At 49.3% G+C, this 17,895-nt stretch overlaps 3 protein-coding genes across 3 annotated transcripts; all 3 read right to left on the reverse strand.

The window, feature by feature from the left end:
- Window positions 1-279: 279 nt before the first annotated feature.
- N7469_010969 (histone acetyltransferase TRA1) lies at window positions 280-12,158 on the reverse strand (the record flags this gene model as incomplete). Its single annotated transcript, XM_056649874.1, has 5 exons — window positions 280-963; window positions 1,019-5,679; window positions 5,705-11,771; window positions 11,863-12,020; window positions 12,107-12,158. The coding sequence occupies 5 exons, from the start codon at window positions 12,156-12,158 to the stop codon at window positions 280-282; spliced, it is 11,622 nt and encodes a 3,873-aa protein (XP_056497005.1).
- A 1,606-nt stretch (window positions 12,159-13,764) lies between these two features.
- On the reverse strand, window positions 13,765-16,206 carry N7469_010970 (protein phosphatase 2A regulatory subunit RTS1; the record flags this gene model as incomplete). Its single annotated transcript, XM_056649875.1, has 7 exons — window positions 13,765-14,122; window positions 14,180-14,307; window positions 14,370-14,540; window positions 14,610-14,963; window positions 15,024-15,623; window positions 15,690-16,040; window positions 16,183-16,206. 7 exons carry the CDS (start codon window positions 16,204-16,206, stop codon window positions 13,765-13,767), a joined length of 1,986 nt encoding a protein of 661 aa, XP_056497006.1.
- A 165-nt stretch (window positions 16,207-16,371) lies between these two features.
- On the reverse strand, window positions 16,372-17,807 carry N7469_010971 (uncharacterized protein; the record flags this gene model as incomplete). The annotated part of the gene is made up of 2 exons (XM_056649876.1): window positions 16,372-16,818; window positions 17,778-17,807. 2 exons carry the CDS (start codon window positions 17,805-17,807, stop codon window positions 16,372-16,374), a joined length of 477 nt encoding a protein of 158 aa, XP_056497007.1.
- Between the last annotated feature and the right edge of the window lie 88 nt (window positions 17,808-17,895).

The following is a 17,895-nucleotide window of genomic DNA, read 5'->3' on the forward strand; positions in this document are numbered from 1 at the left end:
AATTAAGAGGCTATTCTTCCAAGTAATAAACGAATAATAAAAGTCATACAAGAAGGTGTAGAACGGTATCTTAAATATCACCCTTATAAGAAAGAGAGGATTCAAAGTCCTCACCAATGCGCCACGCTCAAAAGCAAGCAAATATCCATAGCAACCACCTCACGGACAGAACAGTACAGAATAAGAACAGCCCATCAAATCACTTAGCAAGAGGACAACACCTCAATGCGTGAACAACAAATCATACAAGAAAGTAGTTTGGAAGCAGAAGGATATCCTTTAGAGGTAAGGCATCCACAAAGCATCGCAAGAGGCCAAGTGCTGAGGGTTAACCGCCCGAGAGATCAAATCGATAGTAGTCTGGTTGGCGGGCAAGTTACCCTCTGGCGGGCTAGCTAAGCTGACGGCGCGATTGACGATGATTTCACTATTGTTGTAGACCAACTCGCGGAGTTGGGGCACGGGCAGTTGGCCACGGTGCTGGGCAGTAGCCCAGAACATCATCTCGTCACGCACGAACACACTGAGCTGTTGCTCCAGCTCGTGGCGTGGTTCCGTCAAGCAGCGCGCAATGGCCATCATGGCACAGGCAAATAGACCCTCTGTAGCAATCGGACCGAGCAGGGTCTGGATATTAGGTGTGAAGCGGAAGGGAACCTGCTCTGGGTTGAAGAAGATTGCTTTAGCCGGATTGATGGTGGGGATTAATTCCGCCCCCCAGATATCGCCTGTTGATCGTGAGATCAAGATCTTGTTGGGGTAACGGTTGCCAATGTGCATAACATAAGTCATAAAAGCAACAGCAGCGTACTGGTAAGCAAACTGTCGGCGGAAAAGCCAGAAGTCGGCGAAGTTCGGATACGTTTGCTGGAAGTACTCTAGCACCACTGTGCTCGGAACCCATTTATCTTGAATTGCAGTCAAGATCTCGGTGCGAAGAACCTGCTGTTGATCGGCCGTGCGCTGTGAATTGTCAGTAATGTGCAGCGAAAATTTTCTCCAACATTGAGTAGCTTACATTTTGCTTTGTTTCGGCCAGGGAGCGCATACGATCCATTGTGAAAAGTACCGGCTCATCTTTGTTGACACCAACACGTCTGCAATAATCCTCATAGATGCCTTGCATAGAGATGTACGACGAGTCGTCGCGAACCAGGCGAATATGAGGCGCGAGAGGCACCATCAATGGTAGGTGGAAATAAAGGTTGCGACGTCGGCTCTCCTTGCGCTTTGCCAAAAGTCCGTTGAATATTCGGAAGAGCTGGAGGATACGCTCCTCACGACGACAGTGGCGAGCAGCAGGATGCTGCACAGCAAAAGGATGGATGCTGCCATCGTGTCCCCGAATCTTGAGACGGCGGTGACAAACTCCAATGCCACGAACCAGGTCCACATCAGGCAAGAAGCGATCAATACGAACGAAATCCTGATTCTTGTCCTTATGTAACAAGTACTGCCCAGGAATCTCAACTTCATCAAACTTGAGGAATCGGAACTCACTCAAGTGCGGCGAATAGCCCTCAAGGGATCCATGCAGGGAACGACGATCCAACTTCTCCTCGAACTTATCACGCCAGCGACGCAACTTCTGGATGTACTCGTACATCGTGGGCTTCTTGCTCACAAAGTCTGCCTCGAACGATTTCCGGATATGTGCCGGCAAAATCGTCTCTGCAAACCTGGTAATGTTGGCCTCAGTCGCTGCAGGGAGTTTGGTATCCTGCGCATAAGATTGAGGCATCCGACCCACGTAGGCCAGGCCATCGTTCAAAAGAGCAACGATGAGCCGGTAAGCGTCCTCGTCCGGAGGACACTTGAAGTTCTTGTGGATCTGATCAACCATTGTCTCCATGGACAAAGCAAGTAGCGGGAAAGCAGTCTTGAGGCCAGACATGATTTCATCTGAGTATTCCCAGGGCTTCTTGAGCGGTTCCTTTTCGGTTGTCTCTGAGGCTGCTTGATGTTGCTGCTGCTGGGCTCCTTGACCTGGGACCTGGAGATGGCCCTGCTGGCCTTGACCATGGCCTTGGTTCTGCTGAACTGGGGTTTGACCAGCCTGGCCCTGGGCAGGACTCTGAGTCTGACCCTGGTGGGGTGAAGCTTGCACTTGGTTCTGCGGCTGAGCGGGAGATTGATTCGGGGCCTGCTGGTTTTGGTTCTGAGCAGGGGATTGGGCTGTGGGCAAGTTCGTATTTTGACCGGCTGGTGAAGCGCTAGGCGCTGGCACACTAGTCGGAGGCTTCTGAGCAGGAGACGCATCCCCACTGGCCGGAGGTTTATTACTAGGCGAGGATGATTGTTGCTGCTGTTGCTGTTGCTGTCTAGCACGGTTCAGCTTCTCTTGTTTCTGATCATGCTGTTTCTTGATGCTAAGCATGTCCTCCCGGTTCGTTCGCAGAAGGAAGAAGAGTGCTTGCGGGAACAATTTAGCAATCTTGACGAGGACTGCCTTGCAGAGACGAGCTTCACGGTGGGACAGGCTGGTGAGGAGTTGGGGAATGAATGTGATCCAGTACCACACAGGGGTATCTCCCTTGAAGTTTTCAAAGGCGCTGGCGATTTGGCCTTCCTCGTTGTCCAAACTGAGAAGCCAGAGGATGCGGCTCAGCAACTTGCGTGACTTCGCACTCTTATATAGGCCAGCAGCTTCCAGGTAACAGCTTACTGCGTTGCTAGCCAGCTCGTAATCCGAAGGTGTCCCCTTGAAACGTTGATCGCTGTACTGTCCCCACTCAGACCAAGCCTTTGCAAGACGAAGATCATAATAGAGAGCCACACCAAACGCTTCGTTGGCCTCGTTGGTTTGGTCAAGTTTAGCCAGGAACATTCCTTTCAGAGTATAAAATTCAGCTTTCTGTTGCGGCCCAAAGTAGTTGAGGTTGGTGTTATTGATAACATCCAAGCCACTGTTGAGTTCCTTTGGATTCTGGTAGTGGCACTTGGCTTGTTCGCGCAACTTCAGGAAAGCCTCTTGGATTTCGATATTTGGCAGAGTATAAATACGACTCAGCTGGTTGATGCAAACCTCAGGCATTTGATGTTTCCGTGCGACATGGGCGAAACGATTGATGATCCATGCCGTTTCGTGGTAGCCACGGTAAGCGTATGAATTGCTGGCCACGTTGTTAGTCTGAGGTGGTAACAGGCTGAGATAGGTGCCGTTGATGAGCTGGAAGATGTGTTGGCGCCAAGTGACAAGATCTTGCCAGGTATTGATATCATCCCAAAGGTTCGGCAGACGATCCCGCCATGTTCCAAGAAGAAGCTTGAGCTCGGCTGACTTTGTGTCCAAGTTACGCTCGTTCGTCTGGGCCAGGCTGCCACAGATATGGCTGGCATCATGCAGCTCTACCAAGAGCTGGAAGTGTTGCAGAATGGGAATATGGGCATTGGTGATACGCTTCGGCAATTGCAGCCACTTGCGAATCGAAAGTTGGATCGACTCATCACAAACGCTATTAAAATCCTGCATGTTCTCCTTTTTGACGTGGTACTGCAGCAAGGCCATGAAAGCCTGGAAGAAGGTACGCCTAGGTGTCGGGGCGTCTGACACAGACTTGATCAGTGACTCCAATTGCTCTCTGTTGCCTTCGCTCTGCCAGTTCTCGATGTTTCGCCATGCGGATTCCAGCAGAAGATCGTTCAAATTCTCATGCTTGGCGAAGTCACTCAAAATCTCCCATTGCTGGAGCTTCTGGGCGCAAATGAGCCAATGGTCTTCCCAGACAAAGTACTCACCCTGCGAAAATGGCATGGCTCCTGAACGCGCCTTGATCTGGGCATTTTCATAGAGCTGCTGCGATTTGTCCCACATGCCTTGCTGCTCATAGGATAAAGCCGCGTTGGTTTCAACGAATCGACAACGGCGTCGCCACGTCCCGTAGAAGAAGTCGTCTTCTTGAAGGCCAGCGTAAACCTCAACCAGAGCATCAAGGTTGCTTTCACGGACAGTTGAGGTATCGATGATGGGGTTGATAGCAGATTCCTCAAGATAAGTAGCAGCGGTATACCAAGCATCGTAGGTACGGCTGAGGTACTTCATAACATGAGGAGGAACCTTGAAACGAGGTCGAGCACGCACAACTCCCTCGAGAAGAGCTTGAACAACGTTGGGTCGCTTATCTAACTGTCTCTGGTGGTACTCGCGGGTGAGTAAAGTCACCATACCCTTTTCAAGGTCGATACGATCTTCCTTAGACAATGTCGACCAGAAGATCGGGAAGAGAGTGGTCCACAACTTGAAAGAAACGTTTGGATCGGTGTGTTGAAGTTGGCAGAGAGGTTCGATGAGATCACGAACACGAACATCACCGATGTCCGACATAAAGCGTTTGCGTTCAGCAACAAAAGTCTCCAATTTGTTGTCAACCATGACATCCGGCTTTCTCTCATCCTTGTCGCCACCGGAAAGGAGGAATGAGAGAGGGGACATCGTGAAATCATCCGAATGAAGACGAGCCGTTGTGTTCATGTCCACACATCCAAGAATCAAATGCGAGGCTTGGGCTAGCCAGAAAGAGTCGGCAAGTGTATCCCAATTCTGACAAGTGAGCACATAGCTCAAACGTGAGCTGGCAAGGCGCGTTAAACTCTTATCAAAAATACCCATGAAGCGGTTGCGCATTTCGACATCCTGAGCTCTTGTACCAATCAAGAAAGCATGTTCTAGACGGACGGTCAATTCTGTGCGCGTAATCTTCTGGTCCTCATAAATACGAATCACGAGATCAAGGAATTTCTTGAGCATTGTCTGATCGGGTCGAGATTCGAATAGGAGCATCTTGTGTAGAACTGCTGTCTTTTCCTTCAATGTTGGCCAGGACTCTGTTGAATGGAAAATCCAAGACTCTGCCATGCCTAGTACCTTGCTGCATAGCTTAATGTTTTGCGAACGCTCCACGATGGATGCCAGAACGCTCAGGAACGGACGACGCTGGTCACCGAGATGAGACATCCGGACAGAGATTAATTCGATTGTCTTAAATATAAGATCGACGCCGAGTTCAACTTCTTGTTGGTCCGGAACACCCTCAGCGGGTTTAGGTACTTGCCCATTCTGGGGAGTCTGCCCATTCTGTCCACCGTTTGGTGTTCCATTCTGCGTGGTGGATGCTGCCACATGCTCCTTGGCCAATTTCTGGGAGAACGCTTTCATGACAGTAGGAATATGAGTATCAATTTCAGCAGGTTTGATCTTGGACAGTGTCCAGAGAGTATTCAAACTGGACACATAGTTGCTTGCTGAGAGCGTCTCGGTGGCAATTGCAGAGAGATAGGTTGCGAACTCCGACGGTGTACTTTCAGTATCCATGACATCTTCTTCGTCTGGCTGGTCATCTGGGATAGCCTCGAGAACATAGCGTACCGGGGGTGGGAGCTTAGGCGAGATGTCCATATCATCCTCCAGGCCATGCAAGCAGTCCTGAATTTCAGGGTTGTCCGACTTCAACGGTTTCTCGAGAAGCTTTTGAATACTCGGAAGACGGGCTGTGATCCATTCATTTGGCTTCGCGGCAATAAGTACACGCAAAACTTGCAGCGCGTTGACCATTATCGTGATCTGCTTGTCATCAGGCTTATCGGCCTTTTCTCCCGCCAAAATTGGCTCAGTGACCTTTTGATAGAGGTCAATGTCAAGATCCCCCCCAGTATTTAGGTGAAAGGAGATTTCTGAGAAGACTGATGGCCTTGTTGATCATCTCACCACTGGGGATGGGCATAGTCTGCTTCGAGGAAGGCAGCTGGCGAATGTGCGCGGCTGGCACTTGGAAACGCTCAGGAATGGTAGTGATGAAGGTGATCAGATACTTAATCAGAGCCCCTCGCAGTTCAGATGGTACCGAGTAATCCGCTTTTGTGGTGGGCGGCCCAAGAGAAGGAGATTGAGAGGCTCCGTCCGCCTCTTCAAGCTTACGCTTCTTCGTATTTGGGGACTCGGTAGGTCCGGTAGCTGCAGATCCATGAGCATCGGGAATTTGAGCCTTCTTCTCTTCCCAGTGCCAGATCAAGCCGATAAGATTCAGTGCAAGCTTCTTGCTGTCATTTGAGGTGTTTGGCGGGCCCGCAATCTTGATGAGCGAAGGAACGATAAGAGGGATGAAATGTTCACGCGAATCGTAGAACAAGTCTGGTTGCCTAACCAAGAATTGGAAGATACTCATCACTTGCTGCAGATTAGCTGTCTCTTCTGACAGGATACGACGCGGCCACTTCGCCCAGATAGGATAGCGAGCCTCTGCGCCCTGGTTGTTGGCGGTGCGTGTGGGTAGCACCGGAGCCAAGACATCAAGTGCTTGAGTAACAAGAGCTCGACCTTCATTCTGATGAGCTCTCAGCAAGGCAACGTAGACCTGAATCACAATCTTGAAAGGTGTCTCGTAGTGTGCAATGAAGTAACTGATGAGAACGTATGCGCCATACTTGTTGATAATATCCTCGAGGCGAATGTAGTTCCAAGCAAACTTGATGATGTCCTTGCGAGACTCTTGAACTGTCTGCGAGTGATACTTAATCAACAAAGCAGAAAGTTGAAGCAACTCCATGCGTGAGTGGTCAACACCGGCTTGATTTGACTCGTCACTAATATCAGACAATTGTGGTTTCCACAGGCGGCTTTGGATTGACTCGGTCATGCTCTTATCCATCAGTCTGGGGGCACTAGACGGGCTGTTCCACGAAGCTTGGACATCCATCGCAAAGATAGGATTGACCAGGTGACGGAATGCATAGGTCTTGGTCTTCTGCGAGCAAGCCCGTTGGCCATATAGATCTAGACAACGCATAATGACAGAACGACGGTAATCAATTGACTCGTTGGTGATAATGTGCTGGTAGATGAATTTAGGAAGTGCCAGCGTGCGCTTGAGCTCATCCGCAGAAAGGCCATCAATCACTTCAAACAGGAAATCCAAGTCATGAGAAGCTTCCGCAAGATAGACAGTGAAGACATCCATCAGCTGATCTTCGGCCTGCTCGACTCTGAGACGCTCATCGGGAGGGAGGCTGTCACCACGAAGTTTTCGCTCTAAATCTCTCCCGGAAGCCAAAAGCTTGTTTCTCAAGGCTGCTTGTGAGACCAGCCAAGTCTTCGTCGAGGAAAATGAAGTAACAGAGTGCGCAACGTAGATCCCGTTGATAGCAGCGGTGTTCTTTCCATCGGCTGTTTCGGCAGCAAAGGCATTCGAGATGAATCCTTCTGTGTCAGCAACCACTGCATTGCGTAAGGCTTCACTCTCAGGGTCGGCTAGAATTTGTCCGAAGAAACGCCCGAATCGCTCATCTTTGAAACGTGCGAGGAAGAATGCGAGACTTTCCTTTGGATAACGGTTGAGATACTTGACAAGAGGCTTGCGGAACGGGCTATGCGATGTCCTTCGCAGCTTTAGTTCCAGGTCTAGAACCTTGTTGACAAGGTGTTCCATGAAAGATGTGGCAGCAGGCGGCAAAAGATGGAAAATATTGAAGATTGCTGCCACGATCTTCATCGCAGGGTTCTGTTCGACAAGACTGAAGGAAACCTTCTGAAGAACGCTATCGTCTGCAATGACCTTCATATGATCCAAGAGACGAGCACCTATTTCGACCTTGAAATAATTGGTCAACAGTGTCAAAAGACGAGCCAATCCGTCAAGCCCAGCCACACTGAGGCGCTTCGGGTCTTGAAGATTCATGAGAATAGGACGCAAGCCGTTTTGCAACAAGTCCTTTGGAAGCTTATTGGTCTGGGTCAGGACGTCTTTGAGGCCAGCATTAGCAGCTTCGATGACTTCGGGGGATCGAGAGTATAAGGATTTGAAAAAGACCGAAATGATACGGGCCCGACTGGTGTTGTTGGGAGTGTTGGCAAACTCCTGGAAATTCATTGCCATTGATAGCAGACGAAGGCAAGCAACACGAAGGTTTACTATCATGTCCGCGTTCTTGAATTCATTAGGTTTTGAGGCAAGCGACTCATCATCAGCATCGGCGAGGGCGAGAGACTCCAGCATTAAACGATTAAGCGGTTCATTGAATGTAACGATGTCATTTTGAAGACTCAAGCAGTAGGTAATAGCATCGATAAAGCCAATCTGCGTGGGAAAAGGTAAAGCACGGAGAGGCTTGTTGAAAATCGATTGGAGAAGCCGATCCCTGACGGGATAAATGAGTTCATGAATTTCACAGTCCAGTTCTTCCTTCAGAGTAGTAAAGCAACGGCGACAAGTTTCACGAACATGTTTGTTCATGTGACCAAGCTCAAAAACTAAGAAGCCGCAAAGGGAAAACACGCGGCCCTTCTCATTCTTGACATCATCCTTCGGCATAAGCTTGCCGCATTGCCGGAGAATCAAGGTCAAGGTGTCCTGTGATTGAATTCTTGTGGATGCAGGAAGGTCGGGAGGAGTGTCTTTGATGACATAGATTAGTGCTCGGGCAAAGTCAATGTGACGCTCATACAGCCACGAAACACCAAGGTCCAGCTTAGTGGCGAGAAGTTGAATACCTAGGCTTCCGCCAGCTTTGGTGAACCACTCCTCACTATAGCAGCTATGGGAGAAGACTCGGCCTAAATGCTGGAAGAACGGGAGCTTGGACGCCTTGTCGACAGCACCGAACATTATGCCTGCGGCTTCCTTGACAACAAACATGGCCTGCTCGGCAGCTTCTCGGACATGAACATTGTCCGAAGAGAGGGATTCAAGAATAGCTTCGGCAAGGATTCGAGAGTCGAGGTAAACTGGGCCCTCTCCATTGGCGACGTCGAAAGACTTGCGGCTATGACGAGCTTGAGCAAGAGCACGTCCAACCTCGAGGACAGTGAAGTGCTTGCATACATCTGCCACAAATGCCTTTGCAGTTGTCTCGAGCTCGGGAACGGTCGTGGCAAAGATACAAGCTTTGATGAGCTTCTTCACAGTGGCTTCCTGCGCCACCTTTTTCGGAATTGAAGCCGTCCTCTCCGACTTCTCCAAGATGTCCACCATAGCATTAACCTTGCCCTCCACAAGGTCATTGGCATGAAGTCTGATCAAAGATGCCATGTCATCAGGAAGATTTTCATAGCCAATTTGAAGCTTGAGATGCGAGCTGAGCATACGGTATGCTTGTTGCTTATAGTAGATATCGGAGCCCTTGGAGGCAGGAGACTTGGGTGCCTCCATCAGTTTCCCAATGGCCAAGTCAATACCGGTATCGACAGGAAAAGGCCGCTTCTCGCCTGGGCCAATAAGTCTGATGTCAAAGCTGGGGTTGTCATCAGAATACTGCTGGAAGTTCAGCTCCGGCGGGTGATTCAGGAATTTTCGATTACGACCACCAAGCTTTCCAAGGATGCGCATTGTTGTATGAGCATGGAAATGGTTATAAGGATGAGGACGCAGATGATCCCAAAGAGCGGTCATCAGTTCATCCATGATCGGGGCCATGATCGGATCAAGATAGTCGGCGGTAAGGTTGTCCACGCAAAGTTCAAGTGTACGAAGACCTTGGCCAACAAGATCAGAATCAGCACGCAAAGCAACGACAATGGGGCGCATAAGGTAGCTGAGATGAGGCAAAAGATGGCTCAAGCGGGCAGGAACAGTTAGGGTGAGCTCAACATAGAGATCCCGCTCTTGGGGTTTTCGAGCAGCAAGAAGCAAATTGTTGAAAGTCTCAAGAAGCATTTCCAGGAGGGGGAGGATCTCCTTATAAAGCAGCTCAAATCGTCCACCGCCGATGCTGCGGAAGAGGGAGCGCAGAAGAAGGAAATAGTTCATAGGCTCCTCAGCAGTGACCGACAACTCAATACACTTGGTGACGATTTTGGTGACGTGAGGGTGAAGGACTTGCTCATTCTGCACTGAAAAGAGAGTCACTGCCATGAAAGAGAGCTTGAACATTCTTAAGAGAATCTTCGCCTTGGTCATGTCCGATGTTCCAACCTCATGAATACGCTCCATGAGGTACTGTAGAACCATTCCGGAGAATGCTGGTGAGGTGGCTTCGCTAGCTAAGAAGAATTGCGGGAGATGAAGAAGTGCGCCATGCTCGAACATGAGCTCGTGGAGATAAGGAATTTCGGAGTGGAAGACCTCGTGGAATGTTGCTGTATCGATGCAATGGAAGACGGTACCAAAGCTTTCCAGAAGTTCCTTTTCTTCGCGAGACATAGGAGCCGTGTATTGACTGGCAAGGAAATCAAACGGGGAAGAGTAATTGACCTCCAGCGGCGACTGATCCACTCCGTAGTATCGGAATACACGAGCACCCTCGTGGAAAAGTTTCTTGATGACTCGAACCTCCTCAGCATTGTAGCCGTAAGACACTTCTGACCAGTTGATGGGAACGCTACTGGGGTCAATTTGGACGTCGTCTGGGTTGCAATTCTTCAGTTGATGGAATATGTTCTTCAGTCCATTGATGAGGTTTCTGAACAGGAAGATGTTGTCCGAAACAGGGTCACTGCCACGATCACGAGGACTAGATGTTTTGATTGGCGAGGCGGAAAATATATCAATCTCATCCCAATCAGGAGGCTGGTCCTTCTCGGCGAGATATGACTCGTTTGAGAACTCTGACTCTTTTCGGGATTCTTTGAAAGCTTTGGATACCTTGACAGCATTGTTGAACTGGTGGTTCATGGAGGCGAACTTATCACCAATAGCATCCAGGATCATGATAAGGAAATAGCGAGCTTCCCGCTTGTCTTCAAGCTTCGAGATCTTCTCGGCCATGTTCAAGAGCAGCTTAGCACTCATCGTTTGGAAGCTGGTCCCTGGGAAATCATCGTGTAGGTTTTTGGTGTAGACTTCGACGGTTCGACGGATTTGGTCACGGCTGAGGTGGTCACGGACATGGTGGATAAGGTCGGCCAACATACTGTATGCCAAGGGTCTCATGGTCTCATATACAGTAAGACCGTCACCAATCAATGTTCGCTCATCCAGGAGCTCGTCAATTTTTTCGAGGAAGATCTTGCGGTAGTTGAAGTTGATTATATGTCGAATTGCGACAAGTAGTTCCTTTCGAGCTCCAGACTTTTCGCGTGGACAATCTTGGAGAAGCCGAACCACCACAGACGGCAGGGTGGGTAGAAAGTCTTGGAGCTGATGGGCGTACAGGCGAAGAAGGTAGGCCAAAAAGCTCATGGTTTTGACTTGAGCTGTGATGAACTCTCCAAAAGCCGCCCTGTTCTTGATCTCCTTACAGACACCAGTGAATATCGTGCCTTGAGCAGCAGCATCGACATGTGCCTTTTCCTGTGGTTTTGCTTGGAGGAGCAAAATGGACTTGATAAGAGGAACGAAAAGCTTGACATTCTGTGCGACTGATGCGCGATGGGTCTGGAAAATTGAGACGACGATGATTGGACACTCAGCAAGTACTTTAAACGACTGCATGCCCTTGAGAATTACGTTGCTAGATTGTTGTTCGGGGCCTAGATCTGAGACCGATGTAGCAGGGGAGCTTGGCCGAGGCGATTGAAAGTTCTGTGAGCTGGCGTTTGGTGTCGACGGCATTCCGGATGGAGTTGCTTGGTTCGGGGTATCGAAAGTATCGCGGACCACCTGGTCCATGGTCTGGAACATCTCTTGGATGAGCTCAAGAAAAGGCTGCACCCGTGCCGCGGTAGCCTTCGCCTGATTTCTTTCAAGGTCCATAATTGTTTTCATGCACAGAACGGCATTGTCTTCGTTCTCAATGCGTGCGAGTTCCATCAACAGGTCAACCATATCCGCTGCATACTGTTCGACATCGGGAGGGGCCATTGGTAATCGGTGGATTGTCTCTAGAATGCAGTTCCGGAGTTTCTATAGAAACGTCAGATACAATGTGTTCGATGATATGAAGATAACCCATAGAGAATGATGACAATTCTCAGGGCCGTCGACTGAGTCTCACCTGCTCATAAGACATGGTCAAGAAGACCGGGTCCCCTTTCAAGATGGTCTTGAAGACTGGCCAAAGCTTGGCCAGAAAGACGGGGTAGTTTGCGCCCGCGCATAGTGGTTCAATGCTGTCTCGCAACTCGGTTGCGACATTAGCTCGTACTTTCACATCTGCATTGTGAATGAAGACAAAGGTCAATTATCTATCCATGGAGTGAAGCACAATTGGTGCAACATGATCGGTCCTTCGAACATACCAAGCTTCTCATCCCCCAGCTTGCTGGCGTAAATATCGATTGTCCGCTCCATGACTGCTACTCGGGCCCCTCGAAGGGCCAATCAAGGGAAGACGACTGGAATCAAGGCCAGGCCGGATGGCCGGCTGATAGAGATGAAATACAACCTCACGCAGAGTTGCTCGATCAGAATCGGGGTGGCATATGCGAGGTCGAGGTGCGGTCGAAGCTTTGCGGATTTGGCTGCAGATATGCCGAAAAGATCGATCGCAGACTGAAAGCAAGGTAGAAATTCGTTAAGTCATTTAATTGCTGTCTAAATAAGTCTTAAAGAAGGATAGACCGGACAGCGAGTGGAATGAAAGGGCCCCAGTGGGGTGGAAAGTTGCGGAGAGAGCTAGAGAGAGGAAGTGATGGAGATTAAAGCGCGCGAGACTGGCCCATCCAGAAAGCCTTCGCGAAGGAACGCGGAGGGTGGGCGGCCTCGCTGACCCCGAACGAAACGCTAATCCCATTTGGGCAATTCGGGAACGGTTGATCCGTTCCGGGAGCGCGCGCTTGACAAGCGACTAGACGCGCGGGGCCGGGGCCAGGGCCAGGTACAAGGCACAAGGTATTAGAACTGGCGGAGCCAATATGTAGGCAATTGACAAATCCAAGGTTCTCTGAGAATAATTGTATGAAATGGTTTCAACTTGCCCGATCTGGTATATTTCACTAATGATATCCTTTTTTTTGTCAACAGCTGGGCGCGTATTCGAGAAGAGATAATGTGATTTTCTTGGTACTTGCAGTAGCTGCAGCTGCATTGTTCATCGACAATAATAATGCTACAGGGCAGTATATAGACTATTGGCAAATATTTGCGTTTGGTTTGAGAAATAATCAGAGACAAGGAAATTTTCCCCAAGGCGAATTGATGTCTCAGTACTTGTCTAAAAGAGAAAAAAAAAATCCGGCAACACATAGAAAGCCACCGACACCGAAGGTCGGTAGATGGAAACGCCATTCGCACCCATTTTCCATACCCGAACACGGTTCTAAGACGGAGTCCAACTCAGAGGTCCGCTCAGTGAGGGCCGGCTCAAGAGGCCGGCCACAGAAAGGGAAATATCAGAAAAGCCATGTACACACAAAAAGAGATAAAAGAGAAAAAATAAAAAGAGGTGGAAGACGAATAGAAACAGGATGGCACAGGAAAATAGGAACCTTGGAAGCTAAAGGGAGATCAAATCGGGCAGGTCAAAAATTCAAGAGGAAAAGACATTTGTTGTAGGCCCGTATTCGCTATGCCATGATTGCAGAAACTCAAGGGAAGGTCACATGTCCATTAGCTACCCCATCACCTCGGGGTCATTATTTGGTCGAATTGCTTCGATGCAGGATCTGTACATTTGTTGCGCTGGTTCCGCTACCGACCGAGCGTCGTCGTGGGCGAATCTCACTGCCGCTACCACTTCGTCGTCTCCGGGTACCGCGAATGGAGCCACGGCGTCGAGTCTGGAGCAAAACGGACGTTTCCACGTTAGAATCACGCTGGCTGTACACGTAGGGACAAGGTTTCTTAGCAAAGACGAATACAAGGGTGATGACGCAGAAAAGAACAAATAGAAAGAAAAGAAAGAAAAGAAAGGATCCGCATGGGAACACAATTATCTGAGGTACCAACAAGGTATAGATCAGAGTTGCACGGGACTCACCGACGTAGGGGTGCCCTCGCGCGCAGGTCGCTCCTTGGGGGTTTCTGTCTCCTCCTGAATCTTCAGAGTGTTCAGTCGCTTCTGACTCTCGTGGGTCATTGCCTCCACTTCATCAATCGGCTCGGGGACGTCAAGAACTGGGGCTGGCGGCGGTGGTGCACCATTCTTTCGCATGATCGCTTGTTGTTCGATCATATCCCAGCGGTCGAGACGTGACTTCTCCCGCTGCTCGGCATTGTTTTGGTGTTCAGTATATTCGTGCGAGCATTCATCAAAAAGCTGAGGGTTAATCTCCATGAACATTTTCATGGCATTGTATACCATGCTGTGGATCGTACTAGAGAAGGCAATAGTTAGTGAAGGTATCCTGCCTATGAATCTGCTATGAACGAACCGATTCCAGTGGCCCTTAGAGTTTTCATAGAGCGGAGCGAACATAATGGGAAGAATAGTTTCCACATTGTCGCTCACGAGGTTGCAGAAATATTCGTTGTTCCAGAAATACAAAGCACGCTCGGCGACCTATAAGAAAAAGAAGAGAGATCAATACGTGGGCAATAGGCTAACATTTGGAAGGGACGAACCTGGAAGTGAGGGCTAGCGACGGACTTGGCCAGCTGGTGGAAAAGAGGTTCCTGTACTTTGGCGAACTCGGCAGGATCCATCACCTCAAAGATGTCCTCGACTTCGTTAAGGTACATGACTTCTTTGGTACTATTGGTCTTTGGCCAGTAGCGCAGCAGTCCAAGGACAACCTAGACATTAATGTTAGAGATATCCAAACGTCCAGTCAACAATGTTCCAATGTATTCATTCCCACGTACATCTTCGGTCAAGGTTGAGTCCTTCTCCAAGAACTGGACGATACAGTAGGCCAATTGTGGGTGATACATGCTCAGGCTTTTAACCTTATGCATAGGCAGTAGGACCCGCGTCAAGAAGAGTTTATGTTCCTCCTTTAGAGGCAGCGCAAAGCCGTTGATGATGGAACCCAAGATTTCTAACAGTTCAGCAATCCCGTTGTGTCTTTCGGTCTCGTACATGAACTGGAAGAAAACGTTGTTGATCGAACGTCTTATATAAGACCGTAGGTTCAAGAATTTCCCGTAAATACGATGCAGAGTTGTTTTGAGAAAATCACGTTCCCGAGGATCTTCGGAATCAAATAAATCCAGTAGCTAAAAAGATTCTTGTTAGTAATTCAATCCTTTAGAGAAGAGGCCGAATTCAAACCATACTTGTAGCACAAACTGATGGTCAATGTACGCCTTCGCAATATTCGTGTTGAAATCTTGGCTCTCGATAAAGCGTAAGAAGAACTCATAAACAACTTGAATGTGAGGCCATGCCACTTCCAGAACAGGCTCATCTTCTTCGGGATCAAACGCCTCACCCTGGGGGGTCATAGGAGGCGGAATTGGTCGAAACAGGTTCTTGGCGAACATCTCCACAACACGGGGATACATGGGCTCTGTGATCACGGAGCGGTTGTTGGCAACGTAATCTAAGAGCTCATGAAGGGCCAGCCTCTTGATCTCTTTGGACTTCATGTCGGCCGTCGGATCGTTAAAGTCGAAGATAATGTTGCACTGGTCGATCTTCTGCATGAACAGATCCTGGCGGCGGTTGGGAGGCACCTCATGGAACCCAGCCAGCTTCTCAAGTTCTCTCTGACGTTGATCGGAGATATCAAATCGGGAGGAGTGCTGACGTTTGGGGGTCCGGATTCCTTCCGACATATCTTTCGGGGTGGTCTGAAGACGATCGAAGACGTGAGATTTGCGAGGAGGCGCCAGGTCTCCAGGCATAGTCTCGGCAGCTCCGGGAGGAGGGACATGCTGTGAATTAAGAGAAGGGAAACCGTTAGATTTGTTTACCAACGAGGCTAAGATTGATCGACTTACTGTCGTGCTAGGGCTGATGATCACACTTGGGGCCACTGGCTGGCCCTGTCGCGTTGGGGTACCAGGGCCATTATTCGCAGGTTGGCCCGCATTGCCCGCGCCTTGAGATATATAACTTTGAGCGGGTGCACCGGTACCGCCGGTGGGGGTTCCAGCCGGGGAGGCATTGTCTGGGGACTTGCCTCGTGTATCATTCAAAGAGGTTGTGGACGAGGTGGGAGTGCCTTGGTTGGGAGATGTCGACTGTTGTGTTTGGGAGATGCCAAGGGAGGCCTGATTCTGGGACGAGGAGCTCGAATCTTTCTTCTTGGAGGACTTGTTGGCATCCTTTGCCCTCGACAACTGCTCATGCTAGGTCATTCATGACAGATTAGCTCACAGAAATCAAATGATTAATAAGATTGACGAGTCAAACACGCCGCCGTGCGGAGTGGGGGATGATGAGGGGGGTCGTAGGAGGTCGTGCGGTGAGCAGTCGAAGAGGGACACTTACCACTCTCTGTCTGAAACCTTTCATTTTTGCGCGGGGATGCAAAATCTCATGTATTCCTGCCGAGTGGTCGTTACAAGTGCAGCTGTACGCTGCACTTTAGCCGGAGCGAGTTGTAGAGCGACAACTGAGTACGCCGCTCAAGAAAACCACGGAGGGGGTTGAAGGAGGGGGAGTATTGGTTGTATCGACCTAACAGGAGAGGTTCATGAGTATTTTCCTTGCAACACATCCAATACCAACAGCTTTGTCTGGCTGATTCATATGCTGAATCCGAGCTATCGAAATGCGAACATTCAAAGGGGGCGGGTCAGGTCTCAATGGCCCAGTGCTAAAGTGAACACGGGTAGATGTAGCAGCACGCGCACGGGGCGAGAGGCTTCGATATTGGGGGGAAAGGGAAGGCCAAGGCAAGGCGACCACGAGAGCGAGTGGAACATACCTCTCGATGCTGGGATAGAACAATTGGCAGTCGGAGTGCGAAGAAGACCGAGAAGCGCAGAGGTCGGTTCTGAGACGGGCGTGCTTGATCCGCTCAGAAGGATCTCCGTGTCGCTTAGTGGCAGGCTGGGAGCGGGGGGGTTCCTCAAGAGCACCAGAGCCACCCGATTGTTGACCACGAACCGGAACGAAATCAACCTTCGAAAGAGGCGGTTAGGGGGGGAATCTTTCGAGGAACAGCACAGTTGGTGGAATGTTGATGGTGAAGGGGAAGGGAGAGGGTTGGGTGAGGCAAAGCGGGTTCTCCTTGTGCTGGCTGTGATGGTGATGGGGGGGGGGTTCCCGCTCTGCTTTGCATCAGGGGATCTCAAGGGTGCTTGTCTACGAGTAATAATTGCCAAAATACGCTGTATATAATGGGACCAGGTTCTAATCTACTTGGATTCTACCAGTTTTTGTCTATTCCTTCATCATGTCCTATACTCCAGTCTATTGTGTACGCTTTGCCGCTTCTTTCAAAGCTTATGTCATCGCCAGCCTCTTGGTAGTCACGTGTGTATGTGCTACAGTTGAACAAGTGCGAGTAGTTACATGATTGTATTATTGATAAATATGCATAAATACATTTTTGTCTTTGCATTCCTAAGTTTTAAAGGCTCTATCAAATACCGGTGCTCTTAGGTTGTACAACTGCTGTGGGACTTGATGGGTTCAAAATCACAATTACAAGTTGAAGTGTTGGAGGGTCTCCGAGTCGGTGGGAGCAACAAGATATATAACTACATCCTTCCCACTGAGCACGATTGACCAAATTATATTCAACCCCCAGAGTCTCAAGTCATATGGACCATCCCAATAACGAAGCACCGAAATTAGGCGCTTTGGCAAATCTTATAATAGTAACTAGTACACGCAATTCCTACACCCCATACATGGTATATCGACATAGTAGGTACTATATCACCAGTGCACCTACCTAGTAGGCGCCGCTGGTGGGCCTCATTGCCGAGTTTATAATACATGACCGTCAACATCGGAAAGTCGTTGCTTTTTCATAAAGGAAATAAATCCCTTATCCCAATTGCACAGTATAAAAAATATCCCGGACAATGAAAGCTATCATCTAATATCAATTCATATCACTCACTGCCACCAACCTTTGGAATGCCCGTGACCAACAACAACATGCTTAGTAATCACACCGACACGCTTTGGTGGCATGCGACACTCAAACCAGCAGAATCGCTTGGAACAGTGAATGTTGAGCTAGACAGA

The sequence above is a fragment of the Penicillium citrinum genome, assembly GCF_028827155.1.
Source record: "Penicillium citrinum strain IBT 23319 chromosome Unknown utg000009l:1.0-4274883.0:1.0-4276374.0, whole genome shotgun sequence".
Lineage (NCBI taxonomy): Eukaryota > Fungi > Ascomycota > Eurotiomycetes > Eurotiales > Aspergillaceae > Penicillium > Penicillium citrinum.